The sequence below is a fragment of the Pan troglodytes genome, chromosome 3 (assembly GCF_028858775.2).
Source record: "Pan troglodytes isolate AG18354 chromosome 3, NHGRI_mPanTro3-v2.0_pri, whole genome shotgun sequence".
Taxonomy (NCBI): Eukaryota; Metazoa; Chordata; class Mammalia; order Primates; family Hominidae; genus Pan; species Pan troglodytes.
In genome coordinates, this window is record NC_072401.2 from 101,293,438 (window position 1) to 101,317,759 (window position 24,322).

The 24,322-nt window shown below is 40.1% G+C and overlaps 1 protein-coding gene across 2 annotated transcripts in view; it reads left to right on the plus strand.

The window, feature by feature from the left end:
* The window catches only part of DAPP1 (dual adaptor of phosphotyrosine and 3-phosphoinositides 1), a 56,193-nt gene that overhangs the window by 19,161 nt on the left and 12,710 nt on the right, over nt 1-24,322 (plus strand). For both annotated transcript variants that reach the window (XR_002943551.3, XM_517361.7), the window contains exons 3-4: nt 4,435-4,568; nt 17,240-17,370. Coding sequence is in view for 1 of the 2 variants with exons in the window: in XM_517361.7 (XP_517361.2) it covers nt 4,435-4,568; nt 17,240-17,370 (265 nt within the window). In the remaining variant the exon portion in view is untranslated. The remainder of the gene's footprint in view (nt 1-4,434; nt 4,569-17,239; nt 17,371-24,322) is intronic.

Sequence of the window (24,322 nt, forward strand, 5' to 3'; positions counted from 1 at the left end):
GCAAAACTTCCCAATTCCTGTTGGACCACCAGGTTAAAGGATTCCAAACTCTAAATGATGAGGGTGTAAAACAACATTCCTGCTCTATTCATTAGCAGGAAAAAAATTGTTAGAGCTGGAGGAGACATGAGGAATTATTTGATGGAAACCTTTCATGGGACTGTTGAAGAATCTGAAACCCAAAGCGGTGGAATGTCTGGTACCTCAAAAATCAACAATAGAAACAGTGCCAGAATCCAAATTCCTGACACCTGACTCAGTGTCCTTTTCACTATTCTTTGATTTCTCTGTAAATGCAGAATGATTTATGACTGTACGGCTTTCATAGTCACAACCTCAAGGAGGCAATATACATGTTTAAAATTTTTCCTATAGTGGGCTAGCTTTTCATATTGAGTCTCTATTTCTCCCAAATGGTAAGAAAGTTAATCCAGTCCCCACCAGGTTCATACAGCCAAATGCAGTCATTGTCCAGATCTTTCAGGTCCTCCCCACCTCACACCCCCTTCTTTCTGTCTGGTGCCCCAGATCAGAGAGGCTGACCAAGCTTCTGGTAGTCAGGGGAGGCGGCTGGTTCTCAGTCGCATCTGACACTCTGGCTTCCACTGACATGTAGCAAGTATTCTTGGGTTTTTAGGCGCTTCTCCATGGATTAGGCAGGGGATGTAAGGACTCCATGAAATTTCCCTCAGCCACCCACCCATTAAGCTCAAACTGTTATTGTGTTACTGTTCTGATGGCACCTCCATATACCCTGGAGAGTCACTCTTCCCTTCATAGTGCAGTTCCTCAAGCTAATCTGGCCTCAGAGGCTCTCTCACTTCTTTCCCAGTCTACACGGTCACTACTGGTCACTAACTCAGTACCAGCATTCACATTGTCTCTTTGGGCCCTGGGCCTTGCTTCTATATTCATTTTCTATGCTACATAACAAATTATCAAAAACTTAGGGACTTAAAGCAACGCAACTTGATTATCTCACAGTTTCTGGCTGGATTCTCTGTCCAGGATCCTACCAGGCTGAAATAAAGGTGTTGGAGAAGCTTGTGGCTCTGATCTGGTATTTAGTGTCTTCTTCCTTCATTTTCTCCTTTCCTCTTCATCCTTTTTCATCCATTCCCTTGCTGCCGTAGAACTGAGGTCCTCCTTTTCCTTTTAGCTGTCAGCCAGGGGCCATTCTCAACTCCTAGACGCCACCCACAGTTCTTTGCCACATGGCACCCATGGCTGTTTACCACATGGGTGTTTGCTTTCTTGCATGCCAGCCAGAACACATCTTCCTGACTTTTTCTTCTGTGAGCAGCCAGAGAAAACTCTGTTTTACAGGGCTCATGTGATTAGTTGAGGCCCACTCAGATAATGTCTATATCTTAACATCAACTGACTTGGGACTTTATGACCTGCTAAATCCCTTCCCAGTAGCATGTAGACTAGTTTTTGATTGAATAATTGGGATAAAGTGTGTGTACTCCAGGGGCTGGGATTTGGGATCATCTTAGAATGCTGCCTGCCACAACTCCCATTCCTGGAACAGTGAAAATCTACAGGCCTTCTTGAAGTGGGTGGGTGTGCGAAACAGGTAGAGGGTGATGGGGTAAGTAGGGGTCACAGAGGAAAAAAAAGCATATTCATTAACATTTCTCATGTCACCCTGTTATATTTTATTTATAAATTTTCTGAATAACATAGATGAAAAAATTATTAATCCAAGATGGAATTCTGTTTGAGTGGCAACAAGAATTGTGCTTTCTCTGCTCAACAGCAAATGTTAAAAGTTCATCTAATGGTTAAGTTGTAGATGCTTTATTGCACACATCAGAGGTCCTCAACCTTTTTGGCACCAGGGACAATTTTGCCACAGACCGGAGCAGCGGCAGATGGTTTTGGGATGATTCAAGTGCATTACATTTATTGTGTGTTTTATTTTTGTTATTATTACACTGTAATATATAATGAAATAATTATACAACTCACCATCATTCAGAATCAGTGGGAGCCCTGAACTTGTTTTCCTGCAACTAGATGGTCCCATCTGGGGGTGATGGGAGACAGTGACAGTTCGTCAGGCATTAGATTAACATCAGAGGCACACAGCCTAGATCCCTTGCATGTGCAGTTCACAATAGGGTTTGCACTCCTATGAGAATCTATTGCCTCTACTGATCTGATAGGAGGTGGAGCTCATTGAGAATGCAAACAATGGGGAGCAACTATAAATAAAAATGAGCTTCGCTAGCTCACCCATCACTCGTTTTCTTGCTACGTGGCTGGCAGGGGGATGGATGGGGACCCCTGGCATGAATCTTCCAAAAATGAAAAGTTAATTAACTTTTCACCTATGTATGTCTCATCTGAGCAATTAGATCATAAGCTTTTTATAAATCAATGACATACATATTTCATATACATAAAAAATAAAGAATAAATTATTGATTTTCATTGCAAGCACTAGAGAATGCTTATTAAAAAAATGACCAGCAGAGGTGACAAAAACCACAGACTAATTCAGGAGAATGACTATTTTTGTTTTATGAACAAATATTCACTTATTTGTTCATTCTTTTAATGATGAATATTTGAAAGCATTTATTCTGCACCAGCCACTTTGGTAAGTGTTGTAGAACAGTGGTCCCCAACCTTTTTGGCACCAGGGGCTGGTTTTGTGGAAAATGCGGGTTCAGGATGAAACTGTTCCACCTCAGATCATCAGGTATTAGATTCTCATGAGGAGCGTGCAACCTAGATCCTTCACATGTGCAGTTCCCAATAGGGTTCAGGCTCCTGAGACTCTAATGCCGTCACTGATCTGACAGGAGGCAGAGCTTAGGCAGTAATGCTTGCTCACCCACTGCTCACCTCCTGCTGTGTGGCCTGGTTCCTAACAGGTACCCAGTCTGCAGCCCCAGGATAGGGGATCCCTGCTGTAGAAGATTGAAATACCTTATTTTGGGGAATTACAGCCTCACAGAGCCAAAAAGACCACATACAAGTAACATACTACAAAGTAGAGGTTGATAAATAACATAAAAGAAAGCAAGATAAGTGTTTAGGTGGTTCAGAAGGGAAAAAGCAGTTAACTTAAGCTGGAATTATCATGTAATACTTGACAGAGGAGGTGGTACTTGAACTGCACCTTAATGAGTGGCTGGGATTTCTACCAGCAGAGACAAAGAGAAAGACCGTTTCAGGAAAAAGGAACAGTATGAACTAAGGGACAGAAGTGGAAACTCCTTGAAGAGCCGTAGATCCAGTTGGACTAGGGCAGCTGTTCTAAAGGTGTGGTCCCCAGACCAGGTGTGTCACCTAAGAACATGCTAGGAATGCACAGTCTCAGGCCCCACCTTGGATCTACCGAATCTCAATCTGCAGGGGTGGAGGTGGAGGTGGCAGCAAGCTGGGTTCTCACAAGCCCATCAGATGATTCTGATGCATGCTAACATGGTAGCATGGGCTGCACTGAGAGTAATAGCAGGAAGTGAGGCTAGAAAGATAGAATGGGATCAAATAAAGTGGAGAGGCAGATATATATATATAGATATATATAGATATATAGATTAGATATCTATAGATATATATAGATATATATATATTGTTTAATACTCTGCCTCATTTCAAAAATGAAGTGGAAAATGATAATGTAGGAAATTTGATATTTTATTCAGTAGGCAGTGGAACATGCATGGGAGGAAAAGGGCTGGGCTCACGTAACTAATCAAGCGACAGAGCTGAATTCTGATTGACTCCCAAACAAGCAAGGGAGAAAAGCCCAAGGCAGAGGAGAGTGTGGTGAGGGTGTCATATGTCATTTCTATCATTCCTATTCTCTGCCCTTCTTAAACTCATGCCGCTTAGCAGCGTAATGTTCAAGGACTCTTTTGGTAAGTCTAGGAGTAGATAGGGAGAACAGTCTCTTGTCTTCCATTAGAGTGAAAAGTTGAGGCTGGGCGTGGTGGCTAACGCCTGTAATCTCAACACTTTGGGAAGCCGAGGCGGGAGGATCACCTGAGGTCAGGCCTGGCCAACATGGCAAAACCCAGTCTTTACTAAATATACAAAAATTAGCCAGGCATCATGGCAGACACCTATAATCCCAGATACTCAGGAGGCTGAGGCCAGAGAATCACTTGAATCCAGGAGGCGGAGGTTGCAGTGAGCCGAGATCATGCCACTGCACTCCAGCCTGGGGGACAGAGCAAGACTCTGTCTCAAAATAATAAATAAATAAATAAATTAATTAATTAATAAAAGTTGAAAAGAGCAAACTCTGCCAAAAGAAACTAGTGATGCTCTTTAAAATTGTCAGTGGTTTCAATGATTGCCTAATTCTCAGTTCTTATAAAGGGTTAATAATGATGCTAACATCTAAGATCATATTTCCCTTCAACAAGATATTTATTTGTTAAATAATATTAAATACTTCTTTTTCCCTTTTAGGGCCAAAGATTCTGTTAAACACTTTCATGTTGAATATACTGGATATTCATTTAAATTTGGCTTTAATGAATTCTCATCTTTGAAGGATTTTGTCAAGCATTTTGCAAATCAGCCTTTGATTGGAAGCGAGACAGGTAAGCTATGAGCAGACACTTGACTTATGAAATAATGTTTCGGGATGGAGGAGAGACAAGGCAGATTTCAATTTAAGAATGTCATTGTTGTCATTTATATTTCAGCATTATCTTGAAGAGAAAACAATGTATTTTGTATAAAGTAGATATTTTCTCAGAATGTGTTACTTAATGGATTGATTAAAAGCACACAATTTCTTTAAAATGGGCTCACCATTTTAAAATAACATAGACAATACACACAAAAAGAACAAAGGTAAAAATGACTTTTTGATTACTCATAATTTCAGGTATAGGCAGTTTGCATATGAGTGAGACCCACAGAAGTAAATTTTGAGCATTTTAAAAACTAAAATTCCCACTTAAATGTTCACAGAGATCACTGAATATTGAAAATATTAACTAGGAAGCACTCTCCTAAGTTATAAAATTCTGTTTCTATTGTCACGGTTTTTTAAATAAGATTTTAAGCTAGACTTAACTATGGCTGGAAAAGTTTGAATTTTCCTGTTTGAATGGTTAGAGAATTAAACCAGAAAAAAATTCATGTGTAAAGAAAAAAAACACAAAAAACAGTCTATCTTGGCACTTGAATTATCTAAGATTGAACATCTTGTTTATTTATATTATTTTAATGAAGTAAAATATCATCCCTGTATTTGTGATATAGAATCACAACACTTTTGTCCTAAATAATGATAAATCTTAGTTAATCAAAGACTAGGAAATTCCAAGAACCTGCGGCACAAGAGGAACTCAAGACTTAATAACACAACCAGTTACCATGAGTTTGTATATACGTGTTTTCTTGGGAAACTTGCCAGTGGGCTTTCTGTTAACTTCAGTGTGGTGGGAAGAGATGGCATCATTGGCTTCTGTCTTTTCTGCTATTTATGTGGCGTGGGTAGTCCCTGATGTGACTCACACAGTGTGTAGTATACATGAAGTGCACAGCGGAAACTAGAAAATAGTTGCTCTGCTTTATACTGACCACACCAAGCCCAAGAAAGAATAACCCAAACTACGAAATGAAGCTATAACCTTTTTTTCCTTCTTTCTCCTGGTATAAATTCTCCCAATCAACCCTGAAAATTACTTCACCATTTAACAAGCAGTTGTTCTCATGAACAAATGGCCAGTGGAGGTGTATTTATTTCCACTGCTACCTTGGCCTTGGCAAGCATTTCAGTTTCTCAAATCCCTTCACTTCAGTCTCCTTTCCTGCTTGCATCCAATTCCACACTTGATTTTGTTCAGTTATTGGTCACTGGCCATGGAGAGGAGATTTTTAAAGCCAGGGTTTTGTTTTGTGTACCTCTAATTTTTGTATTTCATATCCGCCAGGTCCTGGCCCACTGCAGGGCATTTTGGGTGAATAAATAAATGAATACATGGATAACTATGAGTAAGAACTCTTTGTAGTCTTCAAAGCCACTAGAGTTGTCATTTTTCTACTTTCTCTTTTTCTTCCAACCAAAGACAGCTCCCTTCTTTTAAATTCTTCTCCTAGACTCTATTTTCAACTTCTTTGATCATTCCCTGTGCTCCTTCCTGGGCCTTCTCCAAGTTAGGGAAAAGATACATATTCTGCCTACTGGCAGATTTCAAAACATTTAAGATCAAAGTGAAGGCAGTGCTTTCTGGTTGAACCTTTCTGGCAATGATCCAATCATCAGGCAAGAGGATCACCTAAGGATGCTCCAAAATAAAGATGTTTTGATATTGCATTTGGGACAATGATAAGCTTCCTTGTAAATACACTGTTCTGAGTAAAGAAGCCTTATGATTGATGCATTAGGGATTGTAAGGATTTGTCATCCAGACTTCTACAGTAGTTTCTCTAAAACTCAAACCTGCTGTATTATTATCTTGACTACAATTGCCATTTTATTTATTACAATATAACTCAGGAACCTAATATTTTTATCCTCTCCACTGCCTCTCCTCTGTTCTATTCATTATCCAATGAAGAATTTGCTGCTGTTTGAATTCCTGCTTCCGGCCCCTCGTGCTGATGGATATGCACTTGACTTGCTGGCTTCCAGCCCTTGAGTTAGAGTCCACCAGCTTTATTCCTCTTATCTGTCCCAGCCAGATGAAGGGAAAGCCATCAGGGCTAGGAACAACAGGCAAAACCCATGACAGATGAGTGTTCAAATCTTGCCCCTCTGGGAGTAATAGGCCTTGGGAAACAAGATAATGTGCTCAAGTCATGATGACTTGTAAGCCCAGAAATTCCTCGAGGTTACGGAGTCAGCATTGCAGACTATAAAGAATGGTGAATGGAAACTGACATGCCACCTTCTAAAAATAGGCCTTTTCTTCTTGTTCATTTAAGCATGGGCTCCTAGTATTGGCTCCCAGTGATCAGAAGATCTTCAGGCTAATGATTTCATGTTCACCATCAGATGAAGTACAGATATTTCTTATAGTTTATGTTTGATTAACATCACCAGGAAAAGCATTTGTCCACACAATGGACAAGCCCCTCCCAGGGCTCTCAACTTCAGATTACCAGAATGACAAGGACTAGAATTGGATATTTCAGGCCACTGCTCTCAGCCAGACCCCACCCAGGCCCAGCCTCACCCTGCAGGGTCTAGAGGGTAAGTTTATTAAAGAGTGACTTTCTTATAATACATTTATCTACTGGCACAAGTGGTATTACCTTTGAGGGCAACAGAAATGATATCCAAATAGCCAAAACTTTACACCTTTGCCTTGCAGTTATATATAATGCCTTCAGTAGAGTGAAACCCAGAATATTTGATTTTGGGTCGTAAGAACATTTTTGCACTCAAAATAGATAAAAGTGTTGACCTAAGGGGATTAATGCTATTTTAAGATATCTTTTTTTTCCTATTCCCTACTCTTTACACTTTTAGGATTTCTGTTTGCTAATCTGAAAAGCAAGGATTTCCTAAGCAACATCTAAGCCTCTTGTCAACTTTAAGAGTATGTTATGATAATTTCCCTTTCCCTTGCCATAATCTCTATTTCATCTCTCTAATCTCCATTAAAGTTTCTGTTCACTCTAATTTCTTTTTATCAATACCCATAAACACTCTTAAGATACTTCCAGTTCTCAAAACCTAATAATTTCCCAAGTACATGATAGAGATATACAATGTACTCTCTTGCTTTATTTTTCTCAATGGCCCTTTTACCTTCTGACATATATAATTCACTTATGTTTTTTAAAAAAATACCTTTTTTTCCACACTAGTGTGTAAACTCCATGAAGAAAGGGACTTTTGTCAGCTTTGCTTCCTGCTATGTCCCAGGACCTGAAAAAATAAGTACTAATCATTTCCACAATATGTCATGCTGGATGCCCCATTTCCAATGCCTGCATTGCAGTTTTTTGCATGGCAACATCAAAACTAGCAAACTTGTGACAATTTTAACTTTCAAAGTTTATAAAAACATAATTTGAAATGATATTTTGTGTTGCATGTATGCTCAGTGATGATTAAATTCAGAATTTGCCTTTCATTTGTGATAGTGTTGCAGGACTTTTCCTTAGTTCAGCTAAAGATCGGGTCCCTCTCCATCCCACGGCCACAAAAATTTAGGCTCGCAGATGGTTTAAAGGGTGAGTGAAGCAGGGTTTTATTGGATGAAAAGAAAGAAAAGAGGGAAACAGGGAAGCTAGAGCGCTTCCTGCCCAGCAGTTTGAATTCTATGTTCCTCACAGGAAGAAGAGGGGCCAGGCTCCTCCCCACTGCAAAGGACACGAATTTCCTAAGGCTTCACCTCAGTGGGCAGGCCGGTTGGAGTTTTTCTGTCTCAATAGTAGGATATCAAATAAAACATATTCATGTCTGTGCATGAACTCTAAACTAAACTCAAATAGACTTGAAAATTTGAGAAACTTTTTTATTAGTATAAATATGTTTGGTCCATTATTAATTTTGTCGTAGCCTCTTGTAATTAGCTAAGTTTCATATATATAGTCTTGAAAATGTAGATGGCATTTATCTTTATGCTTAAATGTCTAAATATGCTTAGAACAAAAAATTACTTTTACCATTACCTTTTGTTTATGTTTCAATAATTCTTAACATGAAATTGCCATGTATAATTTATTACATTGTATTGTGACTGTAATCACCTAACAGGCATGAAAAAATATAATACAAGTCAAGTTCTATGTTTGTGCTTACCCTTTATAATAATTGGTTCCCAATTTTAAAGATCTCATCTGGTTTTTTTGTAAATGTCAAATCTCCATTTCTCTTTTTGTTTTGATATGGGGATTCCCAATCTTTTGACGACAGCTACCGCTATTATTATTTTATTTTGTGACACCACCCAGGTGATATTTTTAAATAATGTGGTTAAAATTAATTTTAATTTGAGAATTGGGTGGTTCTTCAGAAAACAACTAGTGACAACTTAGAATTTTGCCAAACTTCCTTGGATGTTTGCCAAAAATACAAAATGTTCTCAGTTTATAGATGAGTTTTATTTGAAAAAGGAAAAAGCAGCTGAGGAAGGGAATTAAGCCAACATTTTTAGAGTGTTTGCTAGGTTCCAGGCATTCACCTACATCAACTTATTTCATCTCAGCCACCCACAATAATGCATACAACGGTCCTATTTTCAGATGAGGAAAGGAAAACTCAGAGGTTTTAAGTCACTTGCCCAAGTTTTCACTGCTGGTAAACATCAGGGCTGAGATTGGAATCTGGGCTAATCTGGTTCTAAAGCATAGATGCTTTCCATGCACCTTGCTATCTTTTGAAACTGGTCCCACAATAACAGTACATTGTTGCCATGGTACAGTGTGGCCTTAAATGGATTTGGAAGAATTCAGAGCTGAGATTGGAATCTGGGCTAACCTGGTCCTGAAGCATAGATGCTTTCCAGGCACCTTGCTATCTCTTGAAATTGGTCCTACAGCGACACTGCAATACATTGCTGCCATGGCACAGCATGGCCTTTAATAAATTTGGAAGAATTTCTGCTACAATAATGTAGTAGAATGATTGTAGGATATGGCAGGGCTGTAACACATGTCTTAGTCCTATCCCTCAGTCTCTTCTTTATCTCTTCTTTAAAGTCTACAATAACGTGTTTGGTACATGAAGTAAACCTATTGTTCTAAAGAGTGTGAATCAACTTTAACTTCTGCCTTTGTATTTACTGTTATTCCCATTTTATTTACATGAATTGCTATTTCAGAAATTATACCAGAGGAAACTTTAAAACATAAAAAGGCTGAAAAGAAAACATCACCCTAAATATACAGGCTCATCTTAGTCATGTGTCTTCAGCAAGGATACCAAACAGCCTGTCTAAGTATAACAAAGTAAAATAAAATTTACAGCTTGAGAGAGAAACTGAAAGAAAGGGAAAATGAGAGGTAAGATCAAATGACAGCAGGAACAAAGTATTTCAAATGAATATTGTACATTTACAGGAAGCAGTACAAGCATTTGGTAACGAAGCTTCTCGATGTTTTTTTCCCCTTATTTGGGCCTGTATGCTTAGTTAGATTTACAGGATGTTAGAATTGAAAGGGAGCTCAGGGACTATTGCATTTTTCCTTTATAAATGAAGAAACTGAGGCCTGGTTAGAAATGGGGAAGCAAAAACTCACATCTCCTTTCTCAAGCTGCCTCCTAAAGAATCAATTTCTTCAAACTTTGATTTATACATGTCAACTCTTGCCCACAATACAGCACAGTATTTCACATGCCCTAGAAGTTTCCATGGTGACTAGATTGGGGCTGAGAATAATTATGGTATAATGAGTAAACACACAAATTCTAAGTTTCAACTCCAGCCTCTGCCATTTGCCGGCTCTGTGTGTCTCCTCAGGTAAGTTATATAATCTCTCTGAGTTTCAGTTTCATCATCTTGTGAAACTGATTAGATGGTAGTAGCTCATACTTTAATGACTTATTGTGAAGATTGAATGAAATTAGGCACATAGGACATTTGGAATGATTCTTAGCATAGTATAAGTATTCAATAATTATTATTCATATTTAATAAAATGCTTTTATGGTTATTAATTCCATCAGATTCTATGCAAAAGCTGTACATTCTTTGATAAATAATAAAGAATTAGTTTAGGGACAATTGAGTTTGCATTTATCAAATGTTTGTGATGTCCTCTTCAAACTTTAATCTAGTTCCATAGTGGACTCATATAAGTGGTAGAATCAAGTGAGCACTCCAAAAAGAGTGACTTGACTTGGATATTTGAACAGAATTTTCTCCTACACTGACTAACTGGTATGTCTCTCCTAGTTCAGTGCACTTCACCCTGTGAGACTGGAAATTAAATATTAAAACCCCTTCACATGTAAATGAACAAGGCTTAAAGTCCATTTGCAGAGCAGGTGGCAAAGAAGGAAGGAAAAAGATCTTGAATAACCCTATTCTCTCCCACCAACCCCAAGAAATCTACTTCTCATTGGAAGGAGGGGAGAGAGGAACTAATTATGCCAGTTGCAGAGCATATTTTCTGAACCTGAGGGCAGTAATGAAACACGGATGGACATGATCTGATTTTAATTTAATTCAACAAAATGTTTTGAGTGAAATGGCCCTGTGAGCCACTGATAACATAGAAAGATAAATCAGATATTATTCTTGCCTTCAAACACCTTACAGGCTAGCTGGGGTACCTGATGAATAAGCACTGACCTCACTGCATAAAATAAATACTCTAAACAAAAGTTTTTCTTTAGGAGTTTTGTGTACCCTGTGCTACACTCTATTTCAGATACCAAACCAATGCCTAAGAATTGAGACTGTTCTTACTCTCTTTCTGAGTTCCTGCTGGAATACAAGATAAAGGGTCCTTCAATGCAATTTCATATTATTGCATACAGTTATATATGTAACTCTTACACATAACTGTAAGTTACCATTCAGTCAAAGTAAATGGAAATGCCTGCCTTGGTCCAGCTCTGATCATCTCAAAAACATACCTCTGCTAAGCATGGCTGAAACCAGGTTTCATGTCAAAGGCAGGAAACAATAGTCACCTTTACGTAGTTCAGAAACTGAAGTGAAACTTATAGCCAAGTTTCCAAGGCCTGTGGTTACTGGTCTTCCTCCTTCTTCTTGCTCTGCTACCCCTGCCTCCTGTTGCCTTTTTCTAAATCTCCCAGCTGAGTCCTGGAGTTCATTTGGTCTGAATCTCAGTAACCCAGGGTCCCTTTCTTCCCGAGCTGAGGCACTAACTTGGACCTTGGAGGCAAAGTATTAAGAGTCTGTGGTAGCCACAGTAGATAAGTTTGTTTGTTTGTTTGTTTGTTTTGAGACAGAGTCTCAGTCTGTTGCCAGGCTGGAGTACAGTGGCGCCATCTCGGCTCACTGCAACCTCTGACTCCCTGGTTCAAGCGATTCTCCTGCCTCAGCCTCCTGAGTAGCTGGGATTACAGGCATGCGCCACCATGCCCGGCTAATTTTTGTATTTGTAGTAGAGACGGGGTTTCATCATGTTGGCCAGGATGGTCTTGATCTCCTGACCTCATGATCCGCCCCCTCGGCCTCCAAAAGTGCTGGGATTACAGGCATGAGCCACCGCGCCCGGCTGATAAGTTTCTTTTGATTGGAAATGACAGAAACCAGCTCTGGCTAGCTGGGTTTTTTTGGTCTTGTTTTTGATTTTGTTTTTAAGTGAGTAGGGTACAAGAACAGAAGAACAGGAGCAGAATTTTTTTTTTTTTTGTGATGGGGTCTCACTCTGTTGCCCAGGCTGGAGTGCAGTGGCACGATCTCGGCTCACTGCAACCTCTGCCTCCTGGGTTCAAGGGATTCTCCTGCTTCAGCCTCCCAAGTAGCTGGGACTACAGACGCGTGCCACCACGCCTGGCTAATTTTTTGTATTTTTTTTAGTAAAGACGGGGTTTCACCGTGTTAGCCAGGATGGTCTCCATCTCCTGACCTCGTGATCCGCATGCCTCGGCCTCCCAAAGTGCTGGGATTACAGGCATGGGCCACCGCGCCCTGCCCAGGAGCAGAATTTTTTAAAAGGATATTAACAATATACCCTCCCAGAATTTAAGGGCAAGTTGAACAACCAAGAGACAACAAGGAATCTGCTTAGTAATCATGGCAACTCTGAGGCTTTCAGTCAATTGATGTGTCTGTCTTGATTCATCTCTGATCGTCTCAGAAGTGTACCTCCGCTCAGCCTTTCTGAAACCAGGTTTCATGTCAAAGGCAGGAAACAATAGTCTACTTCATGTAGTTCAGAAGTTGAAGTTGGTGGACCTTCTCTCTAGAGAAGCAATTAAGTGGATCCCCAAGAAGTGAATCCAATTAGTGTGACCAGGTCAGGTATTCGAGGGCCGGGCCAGGTCTGGAGGTATTACATGGTTGTAGGGAACCTATCTCTGTATACTGGGAGGTACAATCTCTGCGGAAGGGGAAATCATTAAGCCTCACAGCCATGCCAAGAAGTCTGTATATTGGCTCTTCCTTGGGCAAGAATAGTCATCTAAGGAGAACTGTCTTTTAGGACACCAGATTTTTATCAGTATAAGTTGCCGTTTTATAAGTACTTTGTCATCTTCATCTCACAATTTAGTTTAGCCTCATTTGTGGGGTTACTAGTTAAAATCAATCTACAGTCAGTTTTACTCTCTTGGTTGACTCAATGCCATTTTCCTTTGTTTTACTTTTGTTGAATTAAACTTTAGAGGAGGTTTTCAAAATAGAATTTGGGTTCCTCCAATAGAGATTTGAAAAGTTATGCCTGCGGTTATTGTCCTTTCTTGCCTCAGGCCTGGAGAATTGTGGACCTGGGAGGCTGGTTCATCCCAGGTTCTTTCTTGGTTCAAGCCTGCATTACTGTAGCATTCATTCATTAATTCATTCACTCATCTGCCTTCATTATGTCAGAAACTCTATCAAGTGGTAGGGATACAAAGATAAATTTGACCGATATGTGCGCTGAAGAGGCTCACAGAGGTTGGAAATGCACACGTTGGAAAGGCAGTGGCTGTCTAATACCAAGAGGTGACAGCACTGCAGGCTCAGGCAGCAGCCCAGCCCAGAGATCCTTACCCTGCAGCGCAACTGGCCCCGGTGGCTATTTCTCCTCCAGGGACTGATACTGTGGTAGGAGGATAATGCCGCACAGGACGTCCACATGTCTCCCTGGACCTGTGAATATATTGTTACATGGCAAGAGGGAATTAAGTTTGCAGATGGAATTAAGGCAGCTGATCAGATAACTTTGGGGTGGGGAGATTATCCTAGATGGTCTAAGTAAGACCACTGTAATTGACAGGGTCCTCATAAGTAGTAGGGAGACAGAAGGGAGAGAACCAGAAAGATGGCAGCAGGAGAAGGATCTGACTGGCTGTTACTGGCTTTGAAGACAGAGGAAAATGGCCACAGGTCAAGACATGAGGGCACCTCTGAAAGCTGGAAAATGCAAAGGAATGAATCCTCCCTAGAGCCTCCACTAGGAAAGCAGCCTTGCCAGTTTTAGACTAGTGAGACCCATTTCGAACTTCTGACTTCCAGAATTGTAAGATGATAAATCTGAGTTGTTTTAAGCTGTTATGTTTGTGGCAATTTGCTACAATAGCAATAAAAAATTAGGCCAGGCACAGTGGCTCACGCCTGTAATCCCAACACTTTGGGAGGCCGAGGCGGGTGGATCACCTGAGGTCACGAGTTCGAGACCAGTCTGGCCAACATGACGAAACCCCGTCTCTACTGAAAATACGAAAATTGGCCCGGTGTGGTGGTGGATGCCTGTAATCCTAGCTACTTGGGAGGCAGAGGCAGGAGAATCGCTTGAACCTGGGAGGCAGACGTTGCAGTGAGCTGAGATCGTGACATTGCACTCCAGCCTGGGTGACAGAGCAAGACTCCGCCTCAAAAAAAAAAAAAAAATTAACACAGGTATTATTATGTGAAGTGTGTGCCTGGTCGTATCAACTAAGTACATCTTTCTGGAGTGTCATTTAAAGCATTATTTTCATATTAAGTATTAAATATATGAAGTAGAATGAAAATTAAGCATCAACTTTGAAGATAAAGTATAAGAGTTCAAAATGTATCTAATTTGGGAGCTGCTTTGATCCCTAGGCTTCAGTTCCCCTCTCCTCTTCTGTAAGGTGAAAGTGTTTAAGAGGCACCAATTTAACTATAGTTAATCACAAGTAGTGATTACTAGACTACCACCATTTTTATTCCTAGCAGAATGTTGCGTCTAGGTCTTTTTTAAGATTTCAAAATCCATGTCCCCAAAGATGCAATCATTCAAATTTTATTTAAGGATTTAAAAATATTCTGTCAAAGAATAATAATATCTAATATGTTATCATTCTCCCACAAACATTTATTTGGTGCCTTCTGAAGGAAGCATAATTATTCTCACTAGTAAGGAGCAGAAGCTTGTAATGGTTGTCCAAGGCCAATAAGTACTGAATGGCGGTAGTGACAATTGAACCCTGTTCCTCTGCCTGTGCATCCAGTGCTCTTTCCAAGGGTCCAGAGTGACTACGAAGCACATCACTGGGAGTGTTTCTTAGGGGTGGGAGCCAGCGCTGAATTTACCATGCATCTGCAATGTGAGCACTGTGTTCACAGAGCCCCTGAGCCTGCACAGCAGCTACTCTTGATATAGGTACTGCTGCTTTCATTCTGACTGTAAAACTGTAGCCGGCCCCTTCTCCTCATATGACTGGATCTGTTCTTATGGGAAGATCACATTGACAAAAGAGAGCACAGACAATGTGCAAGAATGGGACGGTTCTGATAATGGCAAAATCCGTTTTTCATTGTGATCCCAATGCTGCAATGCCAATGAGAGGCAGAAAAAGGAAGGGCCAGAGGCTTTCATTCTTCTCTGAGGTCGAGATCAGACACCCTCTTCTGGCTTTTCTCAACAGCTTTTCATTTTACAGCAGCACCTTATCTGGGCCCAAGTATCAAAAGCCACAGTTCTGTTTTTGCAGTCAGACATTGTATGTATTCAAGTATCATAGACAGGTTTTGTTTTGTGTAGTTTTGTTTTTTTGTCTTTTTTTGAGACAGAGTCTCACTCTGTCACCCAGGCTGGAGTGCAGTGGTGCGATCTCGGCTCACTGCAAGCCCCGCCTCCCGGGTTCAAGCAACTTCCCTGCCTCAGCCTCCTGAGTAGCTGAGACTACAGGTGCCTGCTACCACGCTCGGCTAATTTATTTTTGTTTTTATTTTGTATTTTAGTAGAGATGGGGTTTCACTATGTTGGCCAGGATGCTCTCGATCTCCTGACCTCATGATCCACCCACCTCAGCCTTCCAAAGTGCTGGGATTACAGATGTGAGCCACTGCGCCCGGCCTGTTTTGTGTAGATTTATCATTAACATTAGGGTGTTTTTTAACCACAGAGGAGACATTTTTCTTTTTCATTTTCTCACTCTTACTCTAATTCAGGTTCTATACTTTCCAGATCTTTCAAATCTTTTCAAAGACGCCCTTCCTGATGACCCTTGTAAAATGTCACCCTCTCCCAACCCTACCTTTTCTATTCTCTATCCCTTTACCATGCCCTATTCATTTTTTCCATAACACTTCTCACACATAAAATATTTTTAAATTTTTTTTTCTGTCTCCTCTACCTAGAACATAAGCTCCATAAGAGCATTTAAACTCCTTTGTATGCTGTTGCATTCCCAGTACCTAGACAAGTGCCTGGCACAGTGCAAAGCTCTGTAAATATTCGTTGAATGAATTGCTGAATTCTTTACATCTCTTCCATGTCTGGTACAATCTTAGGCTTGCTATAGAAAAGACCCCAGTAAAATTAAAAGCAAGAAACCATAGCAAGAAGAAAAAAAATCCCCTTAAGTTGCCTCTTTTTGTAGTTAGTTTCTAGTTTCTGATTGACTGATTGATTGAGGGAAGGATTTCAAGAAGGAAATGTCAGAAACATAGACTCAGAACTGCTCTGAGCCCTTGGAACAAAGTTCCCCAGCCCCCCATGCCTGGACCCCCTGGGCTGAGCCCTTTTTCTGCCTGGAGGCTCCCCTCTCCAGATGGAAGGGGAAGGAGGCAATCACTTGTGAGCACCAGCTTGTTCAGGTCATGTTCACTTAGTAATGCAAAGACTTTGCTTGGTTACTTTCATTAATTGGGTGGTATCAGAGAGTAGGGAGAATGCTCACTTTTTTGAAATCCACTAATTTGTTACACGTTTATTCGGAAACTGATTGATAGGAAATAAGGGCAATGGAATGGATCTTCCTCTACCCTAGTGCTTTTGTTTAGTCTTGTTCTCATGGCTTTCATAAAGCCTTCCTGGAAAACTTCCAGTTACTACTTAAGATCTAAATCAAATGTCACCTCCTTTATGAAAGCTGTCCTGAATCCTTTCATGGAAAGGTTCTTCAAGCAGTCTGGGGATGATTATCGTGCTTTGCTCACACGGCTGCCGTTGGTCTCATCACCCTGTTCCTTTAAACGACCATATCTGTTACCAGTTCTGAGCACTAGGAGGCCAAGGAGCATCTCCATCATGCTTTATATCTCAGTGTCCAGCTTAAGTGCCTTATACCTAATTGGTATTTGATAACTGTTGAGATAATGAGCGAGGGAATACATGAAAAAAACAAAAGACTTTCCAATCCAGCCACAGTTATCCAGTTAGCATTTGGACCTTCCTTGTGGGAACACTGTTCGATTATATATGTTTCATCTTCATTCAGGCACTCTGATGGTTCTAAAACATCCCTACCCAAGAAAAGTGGAAGAACCCTCCATTTATGAATCTGTCCGGGTTCACACAGCAATGCAGACAGGAAGAACAGAAGATGACCTTGTGCCCACAGCACCTTCTGTAAGTGACCTTCAATGTGACCACAAGCTCTCTCCCTGTCTAAAATCAATCAAGTTCAATAAAAGTTAATAAGAGTGTATTTGTTCACATAAAAATTCTAGCTTGGAATATAAAACTTGGAAAGGAATGTGAGATTTGAAGCCTATGACTCAGTTCATCTGGTCCTGGGTAGATCATAAAAATTACAATGCAGCCGGACATGGTGGTTCATGCCTGTAATCCCAACATTTTGGGAGGCCAAGGTAAGAGAATTGCTTGAGCCCAGGAGTTGGAGACCAGCCTGGGCAACATAAACATCTCTACAACAAACTTTTAAAAATATTAGCTGGGCATGGTGGCATGCACCTGTAGTCCCAGCTACTCAGGAGGCTAAGGTGGAAGGATTACTTGGGAGGTTGAGGCTGCAGTGAGCTGTGATTGCGCCACTGCACTCCAGTCTGGGTTACAGAGTGAGACCTTGTCTCAAAACGAACAAATGAAAGCAATGCAATAGTAATAGGATTTTAAATACTTCGAAAATGGAACTTAAATCTCTGTCCTTAGTTAACCAAACAACTTCATAGTAGAATGGAAAAGAGAAGTTTGCATTCACATAGTTTTCTAAACTGTTTTCTCCTACAATTTTCTTATATTAAGAAAATATATTTTTTTAAAATATTTCAACTATCTATGGAAGACAAATATTCTCCACCTTTACTATAAAAACTCAGGGTATTATTTTTTCTAGCTTTTTTTCCTTTACTGACTGAAGTTTACAGACAGAAAACACTTGTGCTTCTTTGCAACGTGAGCCATTGTTCAGTTTCAGTGCAATTGGAGAACTCATTGTTTGTCCAAGAGTCCATTTATGTTTGTTCTGTGAACTGTGACTCTGCAGAGGTTCCTCTCCAACACCCTTTTCCCTTCATCATTCTGAAGGCTCTTCTACTTGTTGTCTCTTCCTTGTTTGCTGAATATTTCTGGTATAAGAAACCTCTATTTGGGCAGATGATAAAGAAGATAATACCCAAATAAATATCAAGAACTAATTCTGGATAGTAATCATGACACTTGAAAAATAATCACTTGAAGATATTCAGCTACAAATTATATTAAAATAAGTGTAACTTTCTATATCTGCAGTACTTTTCTCTACCCTTGACCAGAGAGATCTTTCTTAAAAAGAAGCCTTGCCACATGACCTCTGCTTTACATCCTTTGGTGATGCCTTTTGTGTTCATGGCCCACCTGGACCCTGCTTGCCTCTCTGTCTTCATCTCATGCTACTCCCACACTCACACTGTGAAACCTGTCTCTCTCAACATTGTGCTCTTTCTCCTCTCCCTACATCTGAAATGCTGCCAACACCATTGCTATCTACTCATCCCTCAAGACTGGTATCACGGATCATTATCTTCCAGGAAGCCTTTCTTCACCCCCACTAGCTTCTTTTACAATGCTCCTCTTCTGTGCTCCAGAGCACCGTCTGTTTGCCTTTATTCTAAAATTACCATGCTGTGGGCTAATTACCTTCACATCTCTCTGCCCTCCCCACCAGCCAGAAACATCTAAGTACATGAATCATTGCTTGTCCTTGCAGCTTTACAGCCTAGCCTGGCTCATGGCACATCTTACATGTTCATTGCAGTGCTACATCTCCTCAGAAATAAAAATCCTGAAAATTGACTGAGAAAGTTATTTTGGCTTTGTTAGAAGTAGGGGAGAAGGCATCAAGAACTCAGAACTTGAGAAAGTTAGGAGTGCAAGACAATAAATAGTCCAAAGGCAGAAAAGAGCAAAGAACAAATCAAGATCTACTCTGCAACCAATTCTTGTTTTCCAGTTGACCAGTCCCTTCATAATTTCCTCTTTACCCACCCTTACCCTTAATATAGATCACCAGTCACTTCAACATCTCTTTCATTTGCACTGTTAGTTTAACTTCACATTCTCCTCTGCTTACTTCCCCTAAAGATCTCCACTCAAGGTCAAACAAACCATGTCCTATTAAGTGTGTTCTTTATCAGCAATAAAATGCAGATAATACCTAATTTGTGAGATTGGTGTGAGCAGAAGATATAGTATCCTTATGCAGAAATAAACCTCTTTAAAGCACATTCTGGAAACCTTGTTACTTACCTTCTTTGCTCACTGCAGCTATCAGATGGATTCACCTCTTTTAAAATGGAGTTTTTAAAATAGTGGTGAGTGATTGGCTGACAATGACTTGAACTCACACTATATAATGACAAGCTTATGAAGTTGATTGTACATCACTATGGAAAAAAAAACTGTAAAGGTTTCCTAGAGGATCTGAAATGTTTCTCATTACTTCTCATTGGGGAATCATTGGTGACTGGACCAGTATAGCTGCTGGGGAAAGAGTTCTGTTCTGATCAGAATGCTCTTGTCCCTTATTGAACACAAGTTCTAAGCCTTCATTTGCTACCCCAAATGGCTACATGATGCTGCACCTCCATCTCCAGCCTGAGAGCCCTGAGGGTTTTCAAACTTCTGCATTTTCTTTTTGGGGTGTAGTTCTTGCTCAAGGTCTAGCAGTGGAGGAAGAGAATTAAAAGAACTTCTTGTTTGAAGCAAAAGTGAAAGATGCCCCACTGCCCAGAAATGCAGATGACTGTGTATAACTGTTTAACATCTTTTAGTAACTGCATTTGGGGAAATTGCTATTTATGTCTTATAAACAACATAGCATTGAGTTCCCATGATAGGATTAAATTTAATTAATTCATTTATTAAACAAACTTTTTTTTTTTAAAGTGCTTCCAATACACTCAGAACTGTTTTAAGCACTGGGAGTTTGGCAGTAATTTTGACAAAGGTCCCCCTCCCCTCACTGAGCTCACATTCTAGTGAAGATCACAGACAATACTCAATGCAGTAATCTGATACCAGACAGTAATACATCATGAAAAGAAAAAGTAGGATAAGGGGAGAAGAGGGAAGCAAGGGAGGCCTCTGTGAGGAGGAACCATTAGTAAGAGATTTCACTGAAGGGAAGGAGTGACTCATGTCAAGATGTGGAAAGAGTGCTGCAGGCAGAGGAAACAGTACAAAGGCCCTGGAGTGGGAACAAAATTGAGGTGCTTCAAAGGCTAGAAAGGTCAGAATTACGGGATGAAGTGAGCTAGAGGAAAAGTTGTAGAAGGTGAGATTATTTAGGTAATGAGGGGTCAGATCACATAAGGCAATGGAGTTTTCAAAGAGCAGCACCTCCCAGCTGAGCATTTAGAAATATGAGTGTTTCTGTTGGTGCATTGCTTTGCGGCACTACTATCATGCGTGAGTGTCAAGAGCCATGAAGAGTCTGACTTTACTCTGCTTGCAAGCTAACAAGTTAGCCTGCTGCAGTTTCATGGATGCTGATGGATGATACAAGACTTCTGGGTAAGAGTTGAAAAATAGTTTGCTATTCACAGGAAGAGCAACGCCAGGATATCAGTATTTGTGCTAGTTCCCTGTGCTGAGCCGAAGTTCCCAAAGGGCAATATTGAAAGGGCCAGGTGATATCCACAGTGGGTTGCCCTACAGGTGAGGAACCCTGAACCTTGGGAACCCAAATCTTTTCTAATGATCAGTAGACATGTCTTTTGTTCTGAAGGGAAATATTTCTTTATTCCAAGGCTGCTTGTATAAGCATACTTTAAATATCAGTTTGCAGCAAAGAACTGTTAATGCCTTGCTCATAAGACATTTGGAACCTTGACAAGAGACCCATGGAGAATTATTTCCCAACAGTGATCAGGGGCTAACTATTCTTCAAAGAGTGGTAGAGAATTATCTTGCCCAAAATCTCAGTAGTACCTTTTGTACATAACATGAGAATTCTTTACCTTCTGAGCTTGTTTAAAAAAATTCTTGCAGATGGATTGAATGTGATACACGAAAGAAAGAGTAGCAGAGTCATGGCAGAGAAGCCCTGCTATTTACTGAGAAGGCTAACTCTGCAGGAGGGGTGGGTTGAGGGGATGAGAAAGAAGAGCTCTATTTTGGACATGTTAAATGAGAAATACCAATTAGTTGGCTTGGTAGAGATTGAGATTAATATAGTTCAAGTTCCTGACATAATAGGTCCTATCTAAAATGTTAGTTTCCTTAGCTTCCCTTTTGTGGTATATGACGTTTTTAACAACTCCCTCCTTCTAAAAATTCTGTTTCCTTAGCTTCGGCAACATCTTTCTGTCTTTATTCTGTAATCTTTGACACATTTTATAGTTCCTCTTCTTGGACACTTTCCTTGCATGTTGCCCTTTTCCAGTATTTTGTTTTTGAAACTCTTCTCAGGTTTAACATTTTGTTGTTTATCATTTCAGTCTTTTACTTGAAAAAAAAAGTATATGTATATATATATATATACACACACACACACACATAAAATAATGAGCTCTTCATTGTAGAGTTGTAATATTCTTGTTTAATTAACTATATATTTAAAATTTTTTTCATGTAATTACTTAGTTTTCTGGAACACCATTAAACAAATTCCATAATATTCCATTATTTGAGTATATCAATTTATTCAGTTAATCCGCTATTATGTTTTAACATGCTTTTTTATTTGAAATAATGTCAAAGTTACAGAATAATTGCTAGAATAGTACACAGAACTTGGTTTTCCCCAAGTCGTTTGAGAGTAAATTGCCTACATGATGCCCCATCACCCTGAATATTTCAGTGTGTATTTCCAAAAATAAGGGCATTTGCCTGCGTGACCAGATAGAGCCTTTCAAACTAGAAAATTAACATTGAGGCTGTGCCACTGTTTCATCCACAGATCTCATTCAAGCTTCACTAGTTTTCTCAGTAAGGTCCTTCAGAGTAAAAGATCCAGTCCTCAAGCACAAGTTGCACTTATCTGTCCTGTCTCTGGAATATTCTTCACTTTGGAACACTTCCTCAGTTTTTCCTTAATTTCGTGACTTTGACACATCTGAAATTAAAGACCAGTTATTTTGTAAACAGTTTCCCAACTTTGGTTTATATGATATTGAATCATGATTAGATACAGGTTTTTTCATGTTGGGTACAAACACCACAAAAGTGATGCTTTGTTTGTGCTTCTCACTGTGTCTTCTCAGATGGAACACAATTGCAATCTGTCTCATAATGGTGTGTTTGATTACTTAAGTGGTGTCTGCCAGGTTTCTTCACTCTAAAGTCACCATATTCCCTTTGTTATTAAAAAATATTTGGGGTGAGGTTACTTGAGACTATAAGAATATTCTGTTACTTATTAAATTTTTACTTGCCAATTTTAGCATTTAGTGATGTGTCTTGGCTGTTTTAATCATCGCTGTGATTGTTACCAAACGGTGACTCTCTGATTTTCTTATTCCTTTTTACATTCATTGGTTGTCATTCTACTGTAAGGAAAAGCTTTTTATTCTTCAAAATTTTCAATCATTTTTATATCAAATGTTTATAATCATGACTATCATTATTTATTTTGATCCTTCAAAATTTCCTTGATATGGCCAGTCGGGGAAAGAGCCCTTTCAAGTGGTGTCTGTGTTCATATGACCTCAAAAAAAAATTTTTTTTTTTGAGACAGTGTGTCACTCCGTCACTCTGTCTCCCAGGCTGGAGTGCAGTGGTGTGATCACGGCTCATGAAGCCTCGACCTCCTGGGTTCAGGTGACTCTCCCTCCTCAGCCTCCTGAGTAGCAGGGACTACAGGTGTGTACCACCACTCCCGGCTAATATTTGTATTTTCATTTTTTTATTTTTTTTTTGTAGAGTCAAGGTTTCACCATTTTAACTAGGCTGGTATCGAACTCCTGGGTGCAAGCAATCCTCATGCTTCAGCCTCCCAAAGTGCTGGGATTATAGTTGTGAGCCTCTGTGCCTGGCCTGGCCTCAAAATTCTTTTAAGAACTTTCTTACTTTCTGAATAGCAAGATGATCCAGACTTATCTTGTTCTTTCTTTGTACCCAGCTCTAGAACCAGCTATTTCTCCAAGAAACTCTGCTCTTTTTCCACAGAATAGTACTTTAGAAATCGACATCTAGGTACTATGTGCTTATTGTTATCAGGATGTCACTCTCCCAGCCCACTCAGTGAGCAGAGCTGGGAAAATATGTATGTATATACATATGTACACATATATACTTTTACATCTGTATTTATCTGTCGATTCATTCATCGATCCATGAGTTCACAATAATACTTCCAATACCACAAAGTTCATTCTAGTGTTTTCCCTTCTCCCACAGTGAGAAAATATGGATCTTATCATCCTCAGTACACTTATGTGATGATCAATTGAATATAAGCAATCTCCCATTGCTGTTTCTACTACTCAACCCTTACCCCGACACTCCAACCACCCAGTCATGCTTCAATGCCCAGTTCCAGGCCACTGCTGCTCCCACCCTCACTACAGATGTCCACCTAACCCAACTTGGCTCTGAAACTGTGCAGTAGCTGCCACCTCCACCCCTTCAGGCAGAAGCCCTCCACACCCTGCCAGGCTTCAATGCCTCGCACACAGCTGCTGCTGCCACTGTCACTGCCAATGTCCACACAGAGGCTCCCTGTGCCCTACTTGGGCTCCACCACCCTGTACTAAGGTGCTTGAAAGCCCTCCACACACACATCAATGCCTGCCTCGCTTCACCTGAACTGTGTTGGCTACTGACTTCATTTAAGGCTGGCAGGCAAGTAGGTAGTAGGATGGCAGGAAGGACAGTCCTTTGTTTTTGAACATTTAGATGGTACCCCAATGGGGGCTCTTATAAACAGCTTTTCTGTTACAGTTCATAGATTTTTAAAGATAAATGTGCTCTATAATTATTTACTTTCTTACATCTGGAGACCCTGAATGAAATTAATAGTCTCATTGCTTTCCCATGCAGCCTTTGGCTTACCTATCAAAACCTTAGAAGAATACTACACTTATAGTACATTGTTTGGGTGGAGGTAAGATGGATTATTCCCTAGCTTGATTTTAGTAAA